We start from the raw sequence: 23,320 nt of genomic DNA on the forward strand, positions 1-23,320 counted from the left end.
AAACTGTGGACTCAGTTGATCTACAATTCATTTGTCAAATATTCGAATTTTTGACCAATTTTGAGAATTTATTGAAAGGATAATATAGGTTACAATTATAGTTCAGCAGATTCTGCTTTGTTTTAAAACAATGTTTTTCAAATGTGGTATCAATAGCTTACATCTAACTTATAGCATGTGAATGAAATGTTTTTTATGTTCTGGAACATTGCAACGGTTTTAATTAACTATACAATAAAGAATTTTTCAATTAAATTAAGACTTCATCTCCATGTGCCGTGTAAAGCGCTCCAAGACCTGCAGGTTGCGTTTGCGCTGTATAAATATGCAAAAAAAATAAATTTGAAGGGAGTCCAGGATTATGATGTTTGCGTAGTTGGCTGGCAAAAACATTCTTCAGAAATATGTTAGGGAGTACAGATTTCACTGGGACCAGTTATTTCTGATTTCTCTGGCTGGCTGTGACATCTCATTTTTGTTGGCCTTGAAAAAGTCCATAGGCCGAAACACATGTCGGCTGCCATTGTGTCTCCCTTTTTTAGAAGACGGGAAAACAAAAGAAAAAAATCCTATTTCTAAACTCTTTCCTCTGAGTCCTCCCCTCCAAAACTCCTTTTTACTCATCCAAAAGCCTCCTCCTATTGCTAAGACCTAAAAAAAATAAAAATTGTTCACTCTTTTATCCCTCCACTATCCTTTTCAAATGAAATTAACAGACTAACACGTTCCCTTCTCAAATTCCATATTAAACTATACTAATATACTACCCAAATAACTGAATAACATATCCACTACTCAAATTACTTCATATTTATACTATATTAATTTTCAACAGTAATCCTTTATGGGTTCCGGAGTGGCGTGCTACTCGCCAGAAAAGCGATTCAACACCCATCATGGGTAACAAGTGCTATACGAATGCAAATCTTTTTTCCCGTTTTATCCGTCCGCTATCCTTCTCACTCCAAGTACTGACTAATATCCACCACTGAAAGTACTTCATATTTCACCATATTAATTCACCACTAATACTTTGTAAGTTTCCTTAATAGCGTGCGTCAACAAGCGCTATATAAATACAAACCTTTGTCCTCCTCTATCCTTCTATCATTCCAAATCCAAATAACTGGCTAACCTATCCACCACTTAAAGTGTAGTTGCATGTTTCACTATACTAATTCAACACTAATCCTCTATGGGTCTCGGAGTAGCATGCTACTCGCTGAATAAGCGCTTCGAAGCCTCATCAGGGGTAGTAAGCACTATATAAATGCAATTACAATACAATGTTACTGTATGGACTACATTTTGTGTGCCTCAGTACTTGTATATGTAAATAGAGTTCTGAATACAAGTAGTCTGTCTGTTTTTATATTAGATTGAACATGGCACTCATGCTGAGCTCCACAACATGCCATGCGAATGTATACACAGGACCATCCTCCCTAGGGAATGCATTTTAAACATTTAAAGTATGTAAGTATGTTAAGAGTACCCTTTAGGAACCACAGACCTGGGTGTGCACAGGGATTCTCTGTGGCTGATATATGCGAGTTGCTGGCTGACATGAGACACGGGCATATAATAATATAAGATGGGGCATGGTTCTTTTGATATAAGCGGGCTTTGGGAAACCTGGAACCTGAAGGTGTAGTAGAGCCTTTTAGGTCTCGCCTACGCAGCGAACATGCGCTGTATAGGAAAAATACCTTTTGTAATCGACACAGCTTTGCCGGCAAAAAGGTGCACGTGTTGCATTGCTGTGAATGGCAACGCGTGCACGTTTGGCGATTCCCCTGCGGGAGCGAGCTTTGAAACCATTTGGTTCCTGCTCGCTCTGGCAAGGGAAACCGGCACAGACCCCCTCCTCTCTCCCCTCTCCTGCTGCCTCCTTTAAGTGTCGACATTTCAATGCCCCCCTCGTCCATTCTGCCCCAGTTTCTCTGGCCCCCTCCCTCCTGCAAGCTTGATTTCTCGCAGTGTAGATTCCTGCTCTCACTGTCTGTGGCTTTGCATCCCCAGCAAGTTCCCTGATAAAGAAATCCCTTTCGCTGCACTTTCTCTACGTTAGTTTTGATTTGATGACTCTCCAATCACTGATAACGTTGAAGCAACATGTGGCCGCTGTTTTACCGCCTTGGACTGACACCATCTTGTTCTCTGCCCTCGTCCCTCACAGTGCCCCGAATGAGTTTCCTATTCACGGTGTGTGTCTTGCCACTGTGTGTGACTTCTATTTACAGTTACTGACGAAATGGTAAACCAATAATAATCCATCCTTAGAATGACGTGCAGTTCACGCGGCGGAGGGACACCACCGTCAGGGTAGCTGTCAATGGTGCTGCAAGTGCAGTGGTACCGGTACCTGTGGGGAGCACTAAACCCTGGTTATTACAGTAGGTTGCTATCCAGCCCGAAGTCAGGTGGCCTATTTTGTTTGCCTACACTAGGCACTTTTATTACGCCAGGGCACACCCTCTGGTGAGTTGATGCACATTGGGCCTGTCATGACTGCCCTCAAGCTTTAGAACCTCCAGTACTGTCGATAACCAGGAACATGGTGGCCCAGGACTCCTGCGCTCTTACTCAGCGGTAAGCTGGGGTACGCTCAGTTTGCTAGCAAATAGATGTGTTTATCTGTGTTTCTGTGAGCCCTTATGCACCAGGCCTGGTGATAGTCTCATCATTACTTACACCGCACCGAAAACCTAGGAATTTGAGCCAGAGAGGTTTGAAAGCTGCACGTTTCTTCATGTTTAGTAGTAGTGCTGCTGGTACGACTTAATCCCCTGACCCTGGCCCCCGCCTTTGGCCTACCTGATGGAAACGTATGCTGGCCTCTCTCTGGGGAAGGCGGGCACGCACCTTATGTAATTGTTTAATTTTTAGAAAGTGTTAAAAGTAGTTAGAGGTATTTACAGTAAATATACCTCAAAGAGGCCCCACAATAACGTGTACCTCAAAAAAGCAGTACATATTTGTTTCCTGGCGAAGGTTATATCATAAAATGAATCACCATCTGCCACAGCCCATGCAAGGCAGTTTGCAGTGCAGAGCTGCTCCGAGGCGTGTGGGTGCCACCTGCTAGAGGATCGAGAGTATTGTCGCTGTACCTGGCATCTTTAAACTTGCTGTCCTATGATATGGGGGAGGGGCTAACTTGAGAGCTCTCTAGTCTACATGTTTCAATAATGAAGCACTGAGGCATTGTGTGCGCTGGCTCTTTTAGGCTTTCCTGTGCCATTCATGTATACACTCCCTCTCTCTACGCCATTGGACAGTGCTTACACACGTTAGTAGAGCGCATTGAATTTTAAGAGGAAAAGATGAATAAGCTCCCAGTTTGTAACTTTTTTTCTTGGTATTGTTTTATTACATCTATTCCTCGGTATTCATTCCGAGCATCTTCTTTGGCACGTGGCAGCTTCAGCGGGAGATAAATGATCCGCCCCGCTGGATTCTGTGGTGGAAAAGCTTCAAGTGTGTCATGGGGTGTCAACAACGGGGATGTGTTTTTAATGCATACTTTTGTGATGTACTCAGAACACTCGCACTTTACACATTAAAGAGTTTTAGGTACTGTGTGTAGTGAGCCACCCGGCGACCGCAATACTCTGTAGGGCAGTCAACTCCCTGGGTCGGGCGCAGACCAGGGAGTATATAATAAAAGGTGATGTCAGCACACGTGATGACGGCACAAACCGAGCAACTGAGTAGACGTCCCTTATTGCAGCTCCGCTGTCAGCAGTTAGGCCTCCCCGGTCCCTTACTTCCTAGAAGTCGGTTGAAGCCCCAACCGCATGCCCCAGGGATTGCCCCGTAAGCTCCTCAGACTACTGGTGCCCCTCGAGGTGTTAAATTAGCGACGAGGTGAGAGTGGTCCCCGCGAGCTCCCACGTGTCTGCGCATGGCCGGCCTTCGTCTTCGGACGAGTGGTTGGGGCCTACACTGAGGGGTGCTCCGAGCCCGCCCCTTCCCTCGGTGTGTTCTCCTGGCCTGCTCAGCTGGTTGCCAGGTGGAAGGTGTCCGTGTCTGCCCAGGGAAAGGTGAGGCGTGGCGCCTGGCGAGGATGGAGTGTAGTTCTTTCGCCCAGCGGCCTGGTGAATCAGGGACTGCCCAGGTAGGGTATTAGTATTCAGCGGGGGGCGTGGTGTACCCAGCAGTGATGCCGGACTCGCCAGACAGGGCAGCCTCCCTGGAAGCGGGTGCTGCGGGTGGGCGGCCTGGTCACACAGCCGCAAAATCCCTCCTGGAATTCAGCCAATTAGCAGATCTGGTGACGGCGGCTCCGCGCTGGCGGAAATGACTGGGGTAGCTGGAAAACTATTTTGTTGCCACACGGGAGATGGACAATTTGGTAAAGCGGTTGCTGCTGCTGCTGATGAGTGGTGATGAGCTGTATGACCTGTTCCAGGATCTGCCTGACACTGGTGACAGTGACGACTATGAGGAGTCAGTCCGGGCCCTGAATCGCCATTTTGATCCGCAGGTGAACCCGGATTTGAATATTTCAACCTGCGGCAGGCAAAACAACGTGACGATGAGTCCATCAACATGTTCTTCGCACGGCTGAGAAAGTTGGCCAGCACTTGTATGGGTATCGATTGGCAGTTTGAGATCAGAGGCCAGCTTATTGTGGGGTGCAAGTCCATAGAGCTCCGCAAGCTGATCCTGCGACAGCCGGGGATCAAGTTGGATGATATTCTGGTCTTTGGACGGTCTTATGAGTTGGCCAACATGAGGGAGGGCGAGATAGAAGTGGCTCTGGTGCAGAGGTCCACGGGAGCACAGCCGCTGTTCCCGGTGCCCATCAAGGAAGAAAGGGTCGAGGCACTCAAGAAGGGCCATGGCCGAGAGGCCGGCGCCAAATGGGAGGTGAGGCGCCAGAGGCGCGAATGCCAGGACTGTTGCATGGGAGCGCATGCACCGAGGGTGTGCCCAGCCCAAGGGAAGCAGTGCCTCAAATTTAGCAAGTATGGACATTTGCAAAGGTGTGCCAGAGTGGGACACTGCAAGGTGGAGGTAGGCCTCTGGGACAGGGCCTCCCAAAGTTTGCAAAGGCGATGAAGGAGGAGGGCCACCTGAACAGCTGATGTCATCAGCTGGCAGTCACAGAGTACGAGGTGGACAATATATTTGTCATCTCACACATCGGGGGTCAACACTGCCAGGAGGTCACCGCCTACCTGCCAGGTGTGGATAGGGCAGTCGTGTGTGCAGGCCTGATTGACACTGGGGCGTCTGTGAACATCCTGGATTGTGATCAATATAGGAGGCTCAGCCCGAGGCCTCGACTGATGCCGACCGCGGCCAGGATTCAAACGTATGGAGGATCCACCCCGATCCCACTGCAGGGAGTCATGGATGCGGAGGTCAAGTACAAGGACAGAGTTACTAACACTCGATTCTATGTCACGTGTGATCAGGTTGCTGCTGAGTTGCCACACAGCTGAAGATCTGGGGTTGGTGATGTTGGTGAAACATATCCACCAGTCGTAGGCAGACCAGATCCTTGCAGAGTTCCCTGAGCTGTTCCGGAGGTTGGGCTGCATGAAGGGAGTATAGGATCAGCTGCACATTGATGAGACTATCAAATGGTGGCACTTAACCACCAAAGAGTGCCGTTCCATCTCAGACCACAGGTGGAAGCCGAGAGGGTTACAGTTCCAACGCCATGGTTGTCGCCACTGGTAATAGCACCCAAGCCCAAACACCCGGTGGCCTTTAGGCTGTGCATAGACATGAGACTACCAAAGAAGGCCATCAGCCGGGAGAGGCACATCACCCCGACTATTGACGAGATTGTCACGGACCTCAATGGGGCACAATGGTTCTCAAAAGTAGAATTGAAATGTGGGTACCATCAAATGATGCTGGCGGAAGAGAGCCAATACATCACCACTTTCTCTACACATGTGGGACTGCGACGTTTCAAAAGAATGAGTTTTGGGGTGTCTTTGGTGACGGAAGTGTTTCAGGAAGCAGTCCGAGAGGCGCTGTCGGGCCTGGTGGGCGTCAATGTCAGCGATGATATCCTGATTTACTCAAAATCGCTGAACGAGCACCACGTGAGGTTGAGAGCTACTCTTCGGAGGCTGGTAGAACAAGGGCTGCCCCTGCATCACACCAAGTGTGACTTCTATGCCACAGAAGTAGAGTTCTTTGGGTATCAGTTCTCAGCCTGGGGGTTGCAAGTGGATCCGGCTAAGGTGGAGGCCATCAGGACAGCGGCGATTCCCCAAATGGCCTCCGAAGTATGAAGTTTCCTGGGAATGGCCAACTACTGTGGCCGGTTCATTCCTCATTTGGCAACAATCTGGGAACCTCTCCGGCAGCTCACCAAGAAGGTCGTCAACTGGCACTGGTCTGACAAGGAAGCACAGGCGTTCGTCGATGTCAAGATGGCTCTGTTTAAAGGTGCAACCATCGCATATTTTCGGCTGGCAGAGCTTATTGTGGATGCTAGCCCAGTGGGGTTAGGAGCAATGTTACTACCGAGAACAAATCAAGATGAGTGGGTGCTCACGGTGGTGGAAACCTGCTATGCACAGATAGAGAGGGAGGCCTTGGCCATCCGGTGGGCGTGTCAACACTTCAACATATACCTGTGTGGACACACGTTCACGATGGGGACAGATCACAAGCCGCTGGTGCCCCTCTTTGCGGGCACAACCAGAATTGGGCCTCCACTGATTGAGAGGTAGGCTGTCCAGATTCAGCAATACAGGTTTGAGGTGGAATACCACCAGGGAGCGAGCAACCCGGCTGATTATCTGACATGGCACCCGCTGGTGCCGAGTGGAGTCCAGGAGCAGGAGGTGGATGAAGGAGCAGAGGCATTCGTAAGACAGGTGGTGGAGGAGGCCCATCCCCAGACCTTGCTCTTAGAGGACATTAAGGAAGCGTCGCTGCGAGATGAGTGTCTACAGGAGGTTGCCCGCATGCTACGTGACTATCAGTGGAAGTAGCTCCTAAGGGGAAATGACAGGAGATCAACCGACAAGAAATATTGGGAAGGTCTTTGGAGGTGCCGAGAGGAGCTGAGTGTGTCAGGGATGGCATAATCTTGAGGGGCCCTCGCTTAGTGATACCGGCAGCATTGCAGGGCCGAACAGTCGAGCTAGCACACCAGGGGCACCAAGGGTTAGAGAAGACCAAGGCCCTCTTGAGAGCTAAAGTGTAGTTTCCAGACATGGATCAGCTCGTGGAGGACAAAGTAAAAAAGTGCCAGGCGTGCCTAGTGATGGGGGCCGACCCGCCGGAAGCGTCTATCAAAATGGAAGGGCCGAGCCAGTTACCATGGGCGCGAGTAAGTTTGGACTTTGGGGGCTTCCCAGATGGATGGCAAATGGCAGTGTTCATAGACAACCATTCAAAGTTTCCCCTGGTGGAGGTGGTTGCATCAACAGCATTTGAGTGCATCCAGCCGGTACTGGAGAAGACTTTTTCCTTGCTGGGAATGCCAGAGGAGTTCCGAACCGACAATGGGCCGCCGTTCCAGTGGCAGGAATTCCATGCTTTCCTCAATAGGCATGGCATGGCATACAACATCGGAAAATAATTCCCCAATGGCCACAGGTGAATGGAGATGTGGAGCGTTTCAAGAGGACATTGAACAAAGCCTTAAGGATTAAAGTGGCTAAAGGCAACAACCTGGAATCATGTTTGCACCAGTTTCTAAGTGCGTACCGTCAGACGCCTCACTGCACGACCAAATGTGCGCCAAAAGACCTCCTGCTAAAAAGAGCAGTGCATGATGGTAAACCTAACAGCGAAGTATGGACTGCTGCGGTCCTGGATGTCGAGAGGTCCCAGGCCCGCCGCCGACAGAACAACGACCAAGCCAGCAAGAGGAGAGGGGCTCGACGGGCGGACATCAAAGTAGGGGACTATGTGGTAGGAAAAGACCGACACCCGGGATCCAGGTTTCGTACGCCGTTTGAGCACGAGCTCTGAAAGGTAGTGAAGGTCCAAGGAATTCTAGTTGTTGCGGAGAAGGGAAATCAGTGGATAGCCAGGAACATGCTGTGGTTTAAGAAGGCCTGTGGCCCGAGTGAGGCTGTGTTGGAGTTTGACAGAGAGATGTGGGAAGAAGTAGAAACTGAAGTGCCGGTGGAAGGGAGCCAGACAGTCGAGGCCACCCCGGAAGAACAGCGGGGTGTAGCCGAACAAAGTACCTATGGCCACTGCTGTGACAGTTATCACTCGAGTGCCGAAAGCAGCGAGGACCGGGGCAGGCACCCCCACTATGGGCTATGTAATAATCCGGAGACGAGTTCCAGGTTGTGGGACTTCTTATGTTAAGGGCTGCTGGATAAAATGCTGAACATGTGACTGCATTGAAGGAGCCTCGTGAGGCGATATCTGTAAGTGACTATAATGACATTCTGTTTCGTTGTTTATTCTAAAATCATAGATTGGATGGGATGTCGTGAGCCACCTGGCCACTGCAATACTCTGTAGCACAGTCAACTCCCTGGGCTGGGCGCGGCCCAGGGAGTATATAATAAAAGGTGTCGTCAGCGCACATGGCTGACGGCACAAAGCGAACAACTGAGTAGACGTCCCTTATTGCAGCTCCGCTGTCAGCAGTTAGGCGTCCCTGGTCCATTATTTCCTAGAAGTCCGTTGAAGCCTCGACCGCATGCCCCACGGATTGCCCAGTAAGCTCCTCAGACTACTGGTGCCTCTTGCGGCATTACACCGTGCACCGTAATAAAACTATGACTAAACGTAACTGAGCCGCCCAGGATGCGAGTTCCCGCTGTGAGCCCGCCATGTTATAGCCAGGCAGAGACACCTCAGTTTCTGTTCCAGAAGACCACGGAATTCCATGAATTTCACTATTGTGGCATAGAATTCTGTTTGTAGCGCTGCCCAGGGCTTCTTCCAACCACTTTACTAAAACAGTGCTCTGGTGGGCAAATGATCGCACTATTGGTTTCCTTACAGAAATCTGCCAGTGTTAAAGGCGCTTTCTCTGATTTTGAGCCCCTGCTACTGCATTTTTATGATGCTGCAACTAGTTAGCAGAACCCTCCCATGACCAAGATCTTTGCAGTGTGACAGGAAGGCATGAATGACAGAAGCTCAATATTAAAGTAAATAAAGGAATGCCCTAGTGTCCCCCTTTTTAACGCAGTGCTGGGTTGGGACATTGTTCCTGCTGCCTGCAAGCATTACTCAAAAGCACATTGGTGAAAGAAAGGCAGGGAGGCTGGACCCGCTAACAGTGAATGGTGTCCAGCAGAAGCATTCCTTTCCTATGCTCTTTGGTGGCCGCAACAGTTAAAAAGGGCAGCTGCAGGAGAAACTTTTAATGAAGGCAAGGGCAGCGATGCGGGGACTTATCTTTGGCCGGACCAAGTTTATGGCAGGCCAACTGATAAATATTCAGCCTTTCTTGCAGACTCCGTGAGGACCTCTTGAAATGGGACTTTAGTGGATATGGTCGTCAATATTATCCTTTTCAAAATACTATCAGTGTAACAGAGAGGCAGCAACTTCTCTACAGTCACACAGCTTGCTTGGATCCCTTGTGCCATCTGTGGGAAGAGCAGGCTGTAGCTTTAACCGACAGTGCCAATAGACCCATGGGTTCCTCCTCCGTTCCTTAGCGAATACGGTTGTGGTGTTACCCGGTGTAATCTTATAGGAAATTGAAGCCTTGGTGCTGTCTTGGACAACAGCACAGGTGCCACCCTCCTAGGCTCTGTGCCAGGTCACTGCAGCTTCTGGAAAGATGGGTGCAGAAATCGGTGCATATCACCAACATCATTTGATGGAGAATGTTCTCTACAACATATGCAGGTGCCTTTTTAGCTTTGTCTTTCCAAAGGTAGCAATTTTGGGCCGGTTAAAGATCCTATTGCAGTGTAGTACTGTTTTCCGCTCCCATGGAGGTATTGGCACACAGATCCAGGTCTTCCAACATGATGGTAATGAAGCTGTGCATGAGATAGTACTCTGCAGTGAGTGGAAGACATTCCTCAAGTGAAGTGAACACAACAGTGGGCAGGGCAAAAGGGGTCACACTATCTTTCATCACCCAATTCATTCTCATAAAAGGGAGAAGAGTCTTCAGGTGATATCATGTTTAGGTCGAGCCTAGCGCAGCGCATGCGTTGCACTAGGAAATCAACCTCTGGAATCACTTCAGCTTTCTTACGGTTTTGTAGAAACTCGTGCGTGTGGTGCTCACACACGATTGGCCTTTGCGTCGGGCTTCAGCAGGCAATTGGCCAAAGGCGTGTGGATGTCCCAGCTTCTTTAGAAAGGTTTACTCCTAGCGTTTTGCTCTCTGGAGCCAGCATCGGCGTGCAGAGGCCATCTGTTTTTAAGTAGCGTGCCCGTGCTGGTCTCCCACGCAGTGCATCTCCCCCCTCGTGCAGGAAATGTATCCAGTTGCCCTACAGTGTGTGTGCGTTAAGGTAATGAGATGTTGCCAGAACCTTAGCTCCCAAAAATGTTGTCAAAATAACGATAATGCGTATGTGCCAGGAAAAGCAGCGGGCACTGTTTTACTTTAGGTGGACGGGACGTGTGGAAATGAATCCGTTCCGCATAAGTTTGTGCTGATGGGACAATAGCAGACACTAAGCATCCAATATGGGGCAAACCATTAAGGCTGCGGGAGGGTGGTTTGAAGGCACAAAGCAATTTAACAAGTTATCCGTGGGGTGAGCCCCTCCTGCCCTCACCGCCACAAAATATCAATCCTATCAACTTGTTGATGAGAGTTTAGGCAATGTGTGCTTTGGCTTGAGGATGAACCTGTGTTTTGGTTAAGACACCCCCCCCTATGGTTAATGGATAATCCAAGCACTCTTGGGCCGTCCTTGGCGCAGGGCTCACCTTCGGTTCCTCTGGTGTGTGTCTTCCATGAAAAGCCCCTCGACTTCTTCATGTCCACTGTATCTTAAATCTGCTTTTTTGCTGCCGGTTTCTAAGTTGAATGAATGCATTAGTGGCGGCTGCGAACAATACTCTTGGAGCCTGGGAAGTTGGAGATCTGTGTGAAGGAGGGGAGGCTCTGATGTCCCTCCCACTGTTGACATCCCGAGGTGCGGAGTGCTCATCACCCGGATGCCTTCATGCCCAGGGCGTTTCTCTGGGCTCCTCCATGCCAGCAAATGTTGCAATACGAGGAGCTATAGAGGAGTTTATTATTCAATTGTTAGTGCATAAAAAGAGGGCCTACCAGTTAGATGTCGAGCCTTGATAACATTTGTTTTTTAGGCTAACAGGGACTCTCTGCTCCGAGGATTCAGTTGTAAAACGACAGACTCGCTTTACTGTTGTAACACTTGCATCAGTCCCACCTGACACTTTCCTTCTCCCACAAACTCTTCAGTTCTGTTTTCCTCTTCCTTTCACTCTCTCTCTTCCTCTCCCCATTAATTGACTCTCTCGCTCACTGGATTTTCTACAATAGCTCTTCAATCTCTTGTGGTAAAGCACCCAGGATAACATGCTGCATAGCTAAACACTTATAAGGTCCCAAAGGCGAGACCTATTGGCTATGCCAATGCTTGTTTTGGATGTATGCAAGTTGCTGGCCGACATGAGACACCGGCATATAATAAGACACGGTCGGGTTATTTTGATATGAGTGGGTTTTGTGAAACCCGGAAACGGAGGATGTAGTGTAGCTTTTGTGGAGCTTGCCTTGACAGTGCACGAGTTGCAGGCAGATGTGAGATACAAGCAGTGTATGCTAGCGCATGAGTGGTAGCAGTGATACAAGAGTATTCAGCCTCTGTGGGGGATAGATAGGAAATGGATAAATGAGGATTTGTGACTGTATGCGAGTCACGGGTGGACACGAAATATAATGTCAATCGAAATAAGACAAGCTGCATGATTATGTAAAGGGTTATCATGAGATATTAATCGGAACTCTACCATATACAGAGGGTCCTATAAGGATTTGATGATAGATTGGGGGACATCTGTTTACATTGAGCTTTAGCATCAATACATATTGGAAGTATCCTACGTGAGCACTATGGTGATTAGTAGTGGGGCACAAACAGATAAACAATGAAGGATATGTGACACCAGACAGTGAGAGAAGAATGTATAAAATGATGCGTATGAAAAATTGTAGTTGACAGACCAATTATATTATATGTCAGTTTAACACTATAGAAATAGAGAGAGTGGTACTGGGTAGCATGTTTAAAAACATATATTTCTCTACAGAGATCGGTTTAACAGCCACACAGCACCCTAGACTCCACACAGGATTGTGGGGCCACATGAGGTAAGAGTTTAGATTTACTTTATTAACAACCATACTCTAGCTTATGTAGAGGCAGTTTCTGAAGGTGTTCATTCGTTTACAGACAATCCGACTTCTTTTTCTCATTTGCATACATTACCTGAAGACTAGGTGAGTCTTCAGACCTTTTGTGACTACTATGTGGACCCAGGGGTCACATCTATGAATGGTGGCACCAGTATGTGCATGTCAGAGGGTGACTTGACAAGTACCTTGACTTATGAATAATAAAACTCAGTTTAACAACCAATACCATATTGATGGGAATTTGTAAATACATTGACTCAATGTTTTTAATTCTGACCTAAAGTGCTCACTCAGACATAGGGCCGAAGTTGATCATGTGATAATTTTAAGGGACTGACCCAGGTGATGGGATCTTAAATACTTAGGTGCTCCTCAAATTGTGATTATATTTAGGTTTGTGGCCCTGATGAGGTCTGAGGCAACATTATCAGCAATAGAAGAAACACCTGTTGGCGAGGGCAAAATGCATTAATGGAGATCTAATAAAGAACATAGGTTAAAACCACAACCTCAACTCTGAATTCTAGAATCCTCGAACAACCCCTTTTTGAACAGAATAGTGATGCAACTAAACTTATGTTTATGTGCATCGATTGTGTTGAAATGAAACCAGGAGATGGTGTTGTACTCCAATTCTAATTGTCAGGAATTCTAGTCCATTATCTCATTGGAAACTAACTATCCTGGAGGTCTGAATCAGGGCAAAGAACGGTGGGTTCATTTGTATCAATAAGGGTATATCAATGTAGCAACATTAGACTGATTAATAAGCGGTCTCCAAACTGGAACGGTTTCTCCTTTCATTTACTCATTTTTTTTGTATATGTAAAATGTCATAGTTTTTTTCTTTTTTGTAAACTTGGTATGATACCCAAATTAGACAGTTTTGCACAGATACTCATTTAGAGTGTAACTTTGGGGATGTTTATTATTGTGTTGTAAAATACGTGGTCTATCACTATTCTGTCCACGTCAGTAATTTGAATGCATCATGATAGGTAAAGTGTCTTTTTAATGAATAAATATATATTTTTTTAGATTTTTATTCTCAGATTTATCTTGGATTGCATTCCCTGTGTCCATTGACATCCTACTGGTGAGAGGCAGTTTGTGTACGACTTTTGTACGAATGGCGTGATAAGTGTATCAATCCAAAGGGGCTTTTTTGTGACTTTGAGGTTCATGTTTTTGCCTTTGGAGAATAAACCATCTATGACAAAATGTCCACTGGGACTAGATGGTATAATTTTTAATTTAAAGAAATACTTAGTGATTGTCATAATTTTTTGAAAGGACGGAATATGGGAAAGTATATGTGCAATATTCTAGTATTTGACTTTCAGTAATATATTAGATCTAATAAAGAAACCCTACTCAAATTTGGCAGCTGTTTGTATCCGAAAGTTGTAACAAAGTTTGTAATCCTATTTTATGTTCTGTACTGTGACTCAAGATGGCTGAATAAATCAAAGTTTTAGAAAAACTTACAAAATGCTTGTCAGAGAAAGGTTTTGTTTAGACTGAAATGTGTAATGCGTGTCCAACGCTATGCAACTAATTATATATGCCGATTTTTTTTATTCGAGACATGTTCGGAGTCTGTTACATCTGAATTTCGTATCAGTTGCCCAGCGGAAGTCAGCGATGGCTGTGTGAGGGTCGTGGGCAGAACAGGGCAGCATTTTTTTATATATACATGCAAGTACGATTAAAATTTAAAGTGATGCCAAAGTTAGATGTAAATGTAAGTTAAAAAATAGCATTTTAATCTCAAAAATACGTTTGCCATGGATGGTGATGTCATTAATCCTGTCTTTCAGATGTAATTATGGATGTTATCGATGATATCACAGAACAAGTCCTGAGCGAAGCAATAGGTGCTGTCATATGAGCGGGCAAAAGTCATAGTTGGGTAGTAAGCAAGATAGTTATTTCATTCATCTATAACTGGAGAATACCCAACTATAATATCACTTAACCATGAAAAGCATATACTCAGGAGCCCCGTCAGATCCTTGCCCGCACAACATCTTCCACAGAGCAGCCGCCTCCATCGCCCCTCAGCTTTGCCACACAATCAACTGTTCCCTCAAATCCGCCACCATCCCCGATGGCTGGAAACACGCCAAGATCAACCCCCTGCTAAAGAAGCCGTCCTCAAACCCGACTGACCTCAGGAACTCCAGACCCATCTCCCTCCACCCCTTCCCAGCCAAGTTCATCTAGAAGGCTGTTTACGCTCAACTTAGTCCGTGTTCCTAGAAGTAAACTACGTCCTGGACACCTCCCAATCCGGATTCCGTAGCAACTAAGCACAAAGGCTAGACTCCTTGCCACCATTCCCTCCTCGACCGGTGTGAGACTGCAGCCCTCATACTACTGGACATCTCGGCCGCCTTCGACACCGTCTCCCACTGCACCCCAATGACGAGACTCCACGACGCCTGCATCCGCAACAAGGAACTGGACTGAATACACTCCTTCCTCACCAGCCGCATTCAGCAAGTCAAACCACCCCTGTTCCTCTCAGAACCAACAGAGATCAGCTGCCGAGTGCCACAGGGTTCCTCCCTGAGCCCCACCCTCTTCAACATCTACATGGACCCCCTCACAATCATCGTCAAAAGCCACAAACTCAACATCGTCTCCTATGACAATGACACCCAGCTGATCTTCTCCCTCGCCAACGAACCCAAAACTACCAGAACCAACTTCCACAGCGGAATGAAGGTCGTTGCTACCTGGATGAAAGGTGCTGCCTCAAGCTGAACTCAAACAAGAGTTAAGCACTCATCCTGGGACCCACCCCTTCAGCCTGGGATGACTCTTGGTGGCCAGCCGCTCTGGGATCCCCTCTCACCCCATCGGACCATGCAACGCAACCTCAGCATCATACTGAACTCATAGCTCACAATGAACCGTCAAATGAATGCGGTTTCCTCAGCCTGCTTCCACACCCTCCGCCTGCTTCGAAAGACATTCAGATGGATCCTTACAGAATCAAGAAATACAGTCACACACACTCATTACCAGCAGACTCAACTACAGCAACGCACTCTACACCATCGTCAACCAGAAACATCTCAAGAAACTACAGAAAGTCCAAAATGCAGCAGCCAGACTGGTCCTCGACATCCCCCGCCACAGCCACAACACCCAACTCCTCCAACAACTCCACAGGCTCTCAGTCAACAAGAGAATCACCTTCAAGCTCCTCACACATGTCTAAAAAGCTCTCCACAATGAAGGACCAGCATACCTGAACCACTGCCTGGCATTCCACGTACCCGCCAGACACCTCTGTTCCACCCAACTTGCCCTAGCCTCCATCTCCAGGATCCACAAGACCAGAACCAGAGGAAGATTGTTCTCCTTCCTTGTCAAAGACCTGGAACACCCTGCCCCTCCACCTCAGGCAATCTGCGTCACGGACCCAATTCAAGAAGGCCCTAAAGACCTCGCCCTTCTAATGATCCTACACCCTGAAGGACCAGCAGCACCCCTCCCCCCAGTGACTGGAGGACCTCACAGGTGAGTAACTGCGCTTTGCAAGCCCCTGATTGATTGTTTGACTTCACCAATAACAATATAAGAATTTAAATATAAACTTAGAAATGTTGTAATATTGTATTTTGAATAATTTATTTTCAAGTTGTATTTTTATATGAAAATATTATATACTTCTCACCCAAGCCCACAAGACCCAACGGTATGCATCATGAAAGCGTATGTTATGAATTTATGAAGATTTTTGTAGTCAACACATGAAACTATCTGAAATATAGTAAAGAGCAGGATTCTGATATTAAAAGACATCTTTATTTTTCCTGTTATGCATCAGTGTACCAAGCAATATCATAAATGACAAGTTGCGACAAACAGCATCCGCAAACAATGCCGCAACTGCTCCATCCTCAATTGGCGCGAAGAGAGAAGAGCCAGGGCCTGGTGGACATCATCGGATGTTGAGACCCTGGATGCAGATGATCCTATTATTCTGAAAAACAAGGATACAATTCAATAAAAGGCCATGCATGATTGAAGGCAAAGTTAAGGATCGATGAGGCAGCACAACAAAGTAATCTGCATAAGAACGGTTAACCTGGCCAATGTTGAACCTTGACCAGAAGCTCTTGACTAGTTCAGAAGTGTACTGAAAGAATCTCCACTTCAGTCTGCCACATATTCACAAAGGGATTCCTGGTAGCAACAAATAGATTTACTGCTGTGGATTCCTCCACTATGAATAGAGAGACACCCGCAGTTATAAATCCCACTAAGGGGAACTCTAATATCACCCCCTCCCTCCCTCAAAATGGCCAGAGATTTATTTGAGCCAAGGGCTGGATCACTCAGTTTTGATGGGGTGTGGGAGAAGTGCTTTCTCCCAAGGCAAAATGTTTTACTGAATAAAGTAGGAAAATAAAATATATATGTTTGCACAGCGGGTTCCATTACACCTTTGCCTAAATCTATGCTTTGAAGATTTCCATGTAGAGGAAATAGGAGCACAGATACCATGTGACGTTCTCAGTAGTTTATTAAACACACAAAAGATGGGAGACATGCTTTCAAAGTGTATGACCACGGACACTCACTAGCATTCTAATCCAGCATCCTTCCCCCCCCCCCCCCCCCATCATGCCATCTCAGGTAGCACCATATGCAAACCAGTCTTGACCCTGCGCCAATAGGGACAGTCCAGCCCGAACAGCCAGGGGAGTTCCTTCCTGAACCATAACACAAGTAACGCAAGACTAGTTTTGCACTAATTGGGGCTCAGTCGGGTGTAGGTTGCTACTAGTCGCACTGTGAGAATGGGAGCCGCGTCTGAGCATAACTTTGCTACTTAAGGCTGTACATCAAACATACACGATGTGATGGAAGGAATGCTTGCACCTTTGCTAGACCCAGGTCAAGCTGGTTGTAGGGCTCCGCACTGCACTACTGTGGTCCTGATAACTGTTCAAAAAGAGCTTTGCATGATCATTGGCCGAGGAAGAACTGCCACTGAGTCTTCTTCACCTTTCAACAGCCAATGACCAGATGTATCTCGACTTGTAAGGCCGGGCGTCAAAGGGGTGTCCACGGGTTGGACTGGTCTCTTAGTGGGCTGTACCCGGGAGCTCTGCATCCCACCCCTTAAGTCATTGGCTACCAACACTTTGCAGATACCAGCAGAAGTCCTCATTAAGCAGGACTCTTCAATCTGTATGTAACTCCTCCCAATCTCTTGACCACATACCATCTTTCATGTATGTCTTATACCCTGTTGGTTCCAAACCTTGATAGAAACACCATTGGGGTCCATAATACATTACAAAGGGGATTCAGAGCACTTGCATGCTGGATGACAAGAAAATGCCTTAAACTTAACTCAAACATAACTCTACTAAGGGTGCTGGGTTATCTGGGTCATCCATTTGATCCTCAGGTTGCTGACTTGACACACTGGGTCTCAACCCAGCTTCTTTCAGGACTCTCACAGATCTTGGTATGATATTTGATGAGGACACTTCCTTCAAGATCCTGATTACTGAAGCATCGGAGGGCTACTTCTTTCACTTCAGAGTTTTAGGGGAAAGAATTTCTTTCATCGCTGACAACACTAGCTATCCCACTATTCAAGCCATAGTGGGTGCAAGAATAAATTATGCAGTCCACTGTCAAATATGGACAAGTCACCAGAATGGCCGGTGTACAAGAAGTGACCACATCTAGGCTTTGGTTCTCATGACATCAGATGTTCCAACCTACTCTTAGGCCCCAAGATCAAAACGTAAGTGTAACTTTAACAAAAAGTCTAACTTTACTACTCCTAAATGGCCTTTGTGAATACCGAAAATTGTAAAGTTAGACTTTAGTCTCAGGTTACTTTTGTGAATCAGGCCCCAGGTATGTAACCCTTGCTAAAAGACAAGGTGCAACGGCCTAAGGCTAGCATTGAGGAAAATCACTGGTGATGGGTGGAGTGCGGGAATTAATCTGTGCATTTGGTAATTACTGGGCCACATTTCAGACCCTTGTTTTTTGTGAATGTGCTACTTTAAACAAAGATTGGCCATATGTAAATCAGTCTTGACTCCACTCCAATAGGAACAGTCCCTCCTGTACTGCCAGGCCAGGTTCACCTCAAAGGAAATGCAAGAAAATCCAGACCAGATTTAGATTCGTAATGTGATGATTTAAATGTAATTGTGAACCTATGAGTGAATGTGATGGGTAGTGAATGAATGTAGAGGGGTAGGCTTGAATGTGATGTGCTACGTGCGAATGTGAAAGGGTGTGCCTCAACGTGAAGGGGTATGTGACGATGTCAAGGGGTATGTGTGAAAGTGAAGGGATATGCCTACAAGCGAAGCACAAAGTGTGAATGCAAGTCAGCGAGCATGAATTTGAAGGTGTACACATGAATGTGAGAGGACATGCAAGATTGTCAGAAGATAAGAATAGATCTGAAGGGTTCATGTGGGAGTGCGACGGGGTGTTCATGAATGGGAAGGAGTATCAATGAATGTGAAGGGGAAGTTTTGAATGTGATGTTACATAGAGGGGTACTCATGAATATTAAGCCCTGTGGGTGAACGTGAAGGGTTGCGCATGAATGTGAAGGGGTATGTATCTTACCAGATGTAGCCGAGTTGTGTTTTAAGTAATTCTTTATTGACTTCAAGTTGCAAGAAGGTCATTATGCATCCAAGCATCAGTCATACCGACATCCCACTGTCACTCACAATGACCGAGCAGCTAGGCGAAATGTAAACTGGGATACATATAATTAAATTGGCAGGATATAACAGTATGTTTGAATATAAAGGGGTATACATGAATGGAAATGGTATGTTTGAGAATGTAAGGGTATTTGTGAATGTAAACGGGCATGTGTGAATATAAAAGTATTTGTGAAGGGTATGCGTGAATGTGAAGGGGTATAGATGAACGTACCAAGCTATGTGTGAATGTGAGAGGCCTGTATGAATGTAAAGGGTATGTTTGAATGTGAAGGGGTATATGTGAATGTAAAGGGTATGTTTGAATGTGAAGGAGTACAATTGAATGTGAAATACATGTGTTAATGTGAAAGGGCATGTGTGAGTGTGAAAGGATAAATGTGATGTGAAAGTGTATGTGTGAATGTGATGGGGCATGCATGAAAGTTAATGGGCATGTTTGAATACAACAGGATTCATTTGAAAGTGTATGGTAGGTCTAAATGTTAAAGGGTATGGGACAACGTGAAGGGGTATATGTGAGTGGAAAAGGGTATTGTTGGCATGTGCGAATGTGAAAGGGTATGTGTGAGTGTGAAGGGCCATACATGAAATCCAATGGGTATGGTTGAATGACAGGTTTCTTGTGAAAGTGAGTGGTATGTGTGCCTCTCTCCTACGTCTCTCACCGATCCCCTCTCTGCATCTCACTCTCCCCACCGTCTTCCCATTGCATCCTTCATTTCTGTCTGATCCTCTGTCTGCCTTTTACTTTCCTACCCATCCGTCTCACCGCCCTCTCTTGCTTTATCTTTCTCTCACTCAGTGCCTCTGTCTTTCTCTCATTTCTTGAATGACTGTCCATTCATTTCTCGCACTGAATTTCTCCCTACTCCTCTTTTCCCTTCCGATTCCTCTGCTTCTTTGGATTTCTTTTCTCTTTCACACCATTTTTCCTTCTCTGGTAATCTGCTAAATCGCCCCTTCCCACACCTCCATCCTTCTCTCGCTGCATCTCACACTTCCCCTTTCACTGGGTCATACTGTTCCACTCTTCTCTCGTGTTCCTCCATCTGTCCTCTAATCTCTGAATCGGTCTTTCCACTCTCTGCATCTTGCTCTCTTATCTCACTTGCCCTCTCACTATCTCTTCTCTCTCCCAATTTGTCTCTTTGTAACTCACAATTTTCCCTCTCTCATTCTCCTTTCCCCTTCTCACCATCTCTCTGCCTATCTATCTCTGTCTGTCTCTGTCTCTCTCTATGTCTCTCTGTCTATCTATCTCATCCCCTCTGTGGGGCAGAGAGAGACAGATAGACATTGAAAGAGTAAATCACACCCATATGAGCACAGCTAGCTCACACATCTGCAGAGGGGAGTGGGCAAGCACCCCCTTGTTTTTGTCTTTTGATCTGCTGACCTCACATCATTTAGGGCTCACCTGGGGGTGCGGCTCTGGGGTTACCCTTTCAGACCCCTGGCACTGCCTTTGCAAACTCTGGCCTCACAGGTGGCAAAAGAGGCATGAAGAACAGCATGTAACCTATGCAGTAATGGTGCTGTTTAATTTCTACAGCTCTGATTGGGACATTACACTTTCTGTTTGGTAAAAGAACTGCCTGTCAAATCAGCACTTAGAATATATCATGAAATGAAACAAATGAAAAATGCGAATTTTTTAAAACTTGTTTTCATGCTTCGGTACGGTTGAGAAAACATAAAAAACAAGCATTTGCAAAGTCAATAGGTTTGACCTTTGCAAACTGGTGAGATGTTTATGTTTTATTACTGTGAGAATATGACACCAGGAAATGCTGTGAAATTACTGGAAATTAAGCGATTATGTCCCACTTGTATCATTTTGCATAATCTTGAGCAAAAATGCCTACACAAGAGCACAGGGGATGGCTGAACGCTGCTCTTCCTGTTCTGTTGCATTTAGCGCTATTTTCTCAGCGCAAATTGCATCATTGGGTCCATTTTGGAAACGAGGATGCATTTTGTGCTACGAAAATAGCACTAAATGCAGAGTTAAGAAATTCACGCGAGTCCGAATAATTTTGCTGTAACTTACCATAATAACGCTATTGCAAATTATGCGTGTTACACTCACTCCCAATAGAAACCCTTTTCACCTGTAATTCACCATAATTTAGAACATTAATGTGGCGTGTATATAATCATGTGTAATGGTTAATTTTTCTTTTTTGTTGGTTTCACAGACTCAGCATATTTACAAGGTCCTATTGCCACAAGAATGTCACTTTTTTTACGTTCCTGCGATACAAAAAAAAAGCAGTGCTAAGCTACTTAACATAGCTAAATGCGGTCTTGTAAATAAGGCACCCTTTCACGCTATATTCAGCGTGAAATGGGTAGTCACGGAGTGTTGTGGTGCCCCATATTTACAAGGGTGGCCTAAATATAGGGCAGCGCCAAAATTAAGACCAAAATAAACCTGCTTTTAACATGGCGCAACAAGGAGACATGCTTTATTTCGCCTCGTATTTGCTGTTTTTATATGTTCTGCATGCTGCAGTACACATTAAAACAGCAAAAGACCATGCATGATTGTATGTGCAGGAAGGGACACAATCCTGCACATAAACAATCACTTTAAAAACAAGCATTTGCAATGCAATAGGTCTCGCATTTACACGCTTTGGAGCTATTGGCATTGTAAATGACAATGCCTTTTATTTAGGTTATAGTTTTTTAAAACATATATAAAAAGGCATTGGGGCCGATTCACAGAACTAATCGGAGATAAAATCCTAAACTTACTACTTTTGGTATTCATAGAAGGCATTTAGTAACAGTAAAGTTAGGACTCCTAACTGTGTCCATTTTTTGTATATGCGGGATTCACCGTTCAGAGTGAGATCTTGTGCTTAAGACTGATTAGGTTGAAATGCGTGTGTCTCATCTTCAACATGGAAGAAATTAAGTAAATGACATGTGTGTGTATGTGCGCATGTGTGTGTTTTGAGTGTGTGAGTGGTGTATGTGTGTGCACGTGTGTGTACGTGCGCTTTTTTATTTTCTGATTTCTCATTGCATGAAGGCGACAAAACTTCTAAAACTGTCTCACGGACACACCTAATGACATACTTCAAATACCCAGTCCCCTCTATGTTTCACAAGTGTGGCACCTCCTTACAAGTCATCAAAACTCACGTTATATAGACAAGGAAACTGGCTAAATCAAGCCAATAATGGAGGATATATTTAATGCATTGTTGCATATTGATTTATATTGGTGGGGTTGACCATTTTCTGAACTATGTTGTATGTAACTGTCCCTTTTATTTATCAATACATACACTAGGTGCCTCATTTATCAAAGTGTTGCGTTGCCCTTGCATCGCGCAATGTAACGCAACAGTAATGCAAAACTGAAATCAGATTTACAGAGCCACACATGGCCCCCTTGCACGTCCCTGTGGGGTTCGGTAAATCTGGAGTAATGCAAGACCGCAGAAGTCACAGCGTCCATTACTCTGCCCATGGAGGCGTTCCCTGGGTGGAGTCACATCCGCCATGATTTTAGGCGCAGTCCCAGATTCACCATGAGTGTTAGACCTGGAATATGTCAAAATCAGACGCCTTCCCAAGGGAGGTGTAATGAGGAGAAATATCTTGGTTTTTCCTTGACTTTTATTTCTCTTACTATGCGTGGTGCATTCATGAGGAAAAGCATCAGGTGTCCCTTCCTGCCCCAAAACAATCCTGCTTAGAAGCAGGCGCACTTGCAGCATGATGCAAAGCGGCCTTCATTGCGGCGCTAGACAGTCAAAAGCACACCCGTGCAAGGAGAGGCAGGACTGCACCATATAATGTTATATATGGGTCATTCCTGCCCTCTCCCTTTTAGGCGGTGCAGCGCCGCAAAGTAGCTGCTGCGTTGCCTGAAAAATGTAATCATTTCGTTCTTGAGGGGAGTGGCATCAATTATTGTGAGGTCATCAGGCTCAAGGTCATGTTGCATCACTTTCTGGGATTCAAAGTCATATAATGTCACTTCCTGTGATATCACTGATGTCAAAGGGTGTGTGATGTCACTTCCTGTGATATCATTGATGTCAAAGGGTGTGTGATGCCACTTCCTGTGATATCATTGATGTCAAAGGGTGTGTGATGCCACTTCCTGTGATATCATTGATGTCAAAGGGTGTGTGATGTCACTTCCTGTGATATCCCTGATGTCAAAGTGTGTTTGATGTCACTTCCTGTGATATCACTGTCAAAGGGTGTGTGATGTCACTTCCTGTGATATCATTGACGTCAAAGGGTGTGTGAT

The 23,320-nt window shown here is 46.0% G+C and overlaps 1 protein-coding gene across 4 annotated transcripts in view; it reads right to left on the minus strand.

Annotated features, from left to right (window-relative positions):
• Positions 1-23,320, minus strand: part of LOC147665651 (uncharacterized) — a 262,046-nt gene that overhangs the window by 223,095 nt on the left and 15,631 nt on the right. For 2 of the 4 annotated variants that reach the window (XR_015305012.1, XM_086949613.1), the window contains exon 4: positions 16,108-16,307. The exons of the other annotated variants lie outside the window; for them this stretch is intronic. Coding sequence is in view for 1 of the 2 variants with exons in the window: in XM_086949613.1 (XP_086805739.1) it covers positions 16,303-16,307 (5 nt within the window). In the remaining variant the exon portion in view is untranslated. Of the gene's footprint in view, positions 1-16,107; positions 16,308-23,320 lie in introns of those variants that run through there. 4 annotated transcript variants of the gene reach the window in all.

This window comes from Lissotriton vulgaris, unplaced genomic scaffold (assembly GCF_964263255.1).
Source record: "Lissotriton vulgaris unplaced genomic scaffold, aLisVul1.2 SCAFFOLD_2773, whole genome shotgun sequence".
NCBI lineage: Eukaryota > Metazoa > Chordata > Amphibia > Caudata > Salamandridae > Lissotriton > Lissotriton vulgaris.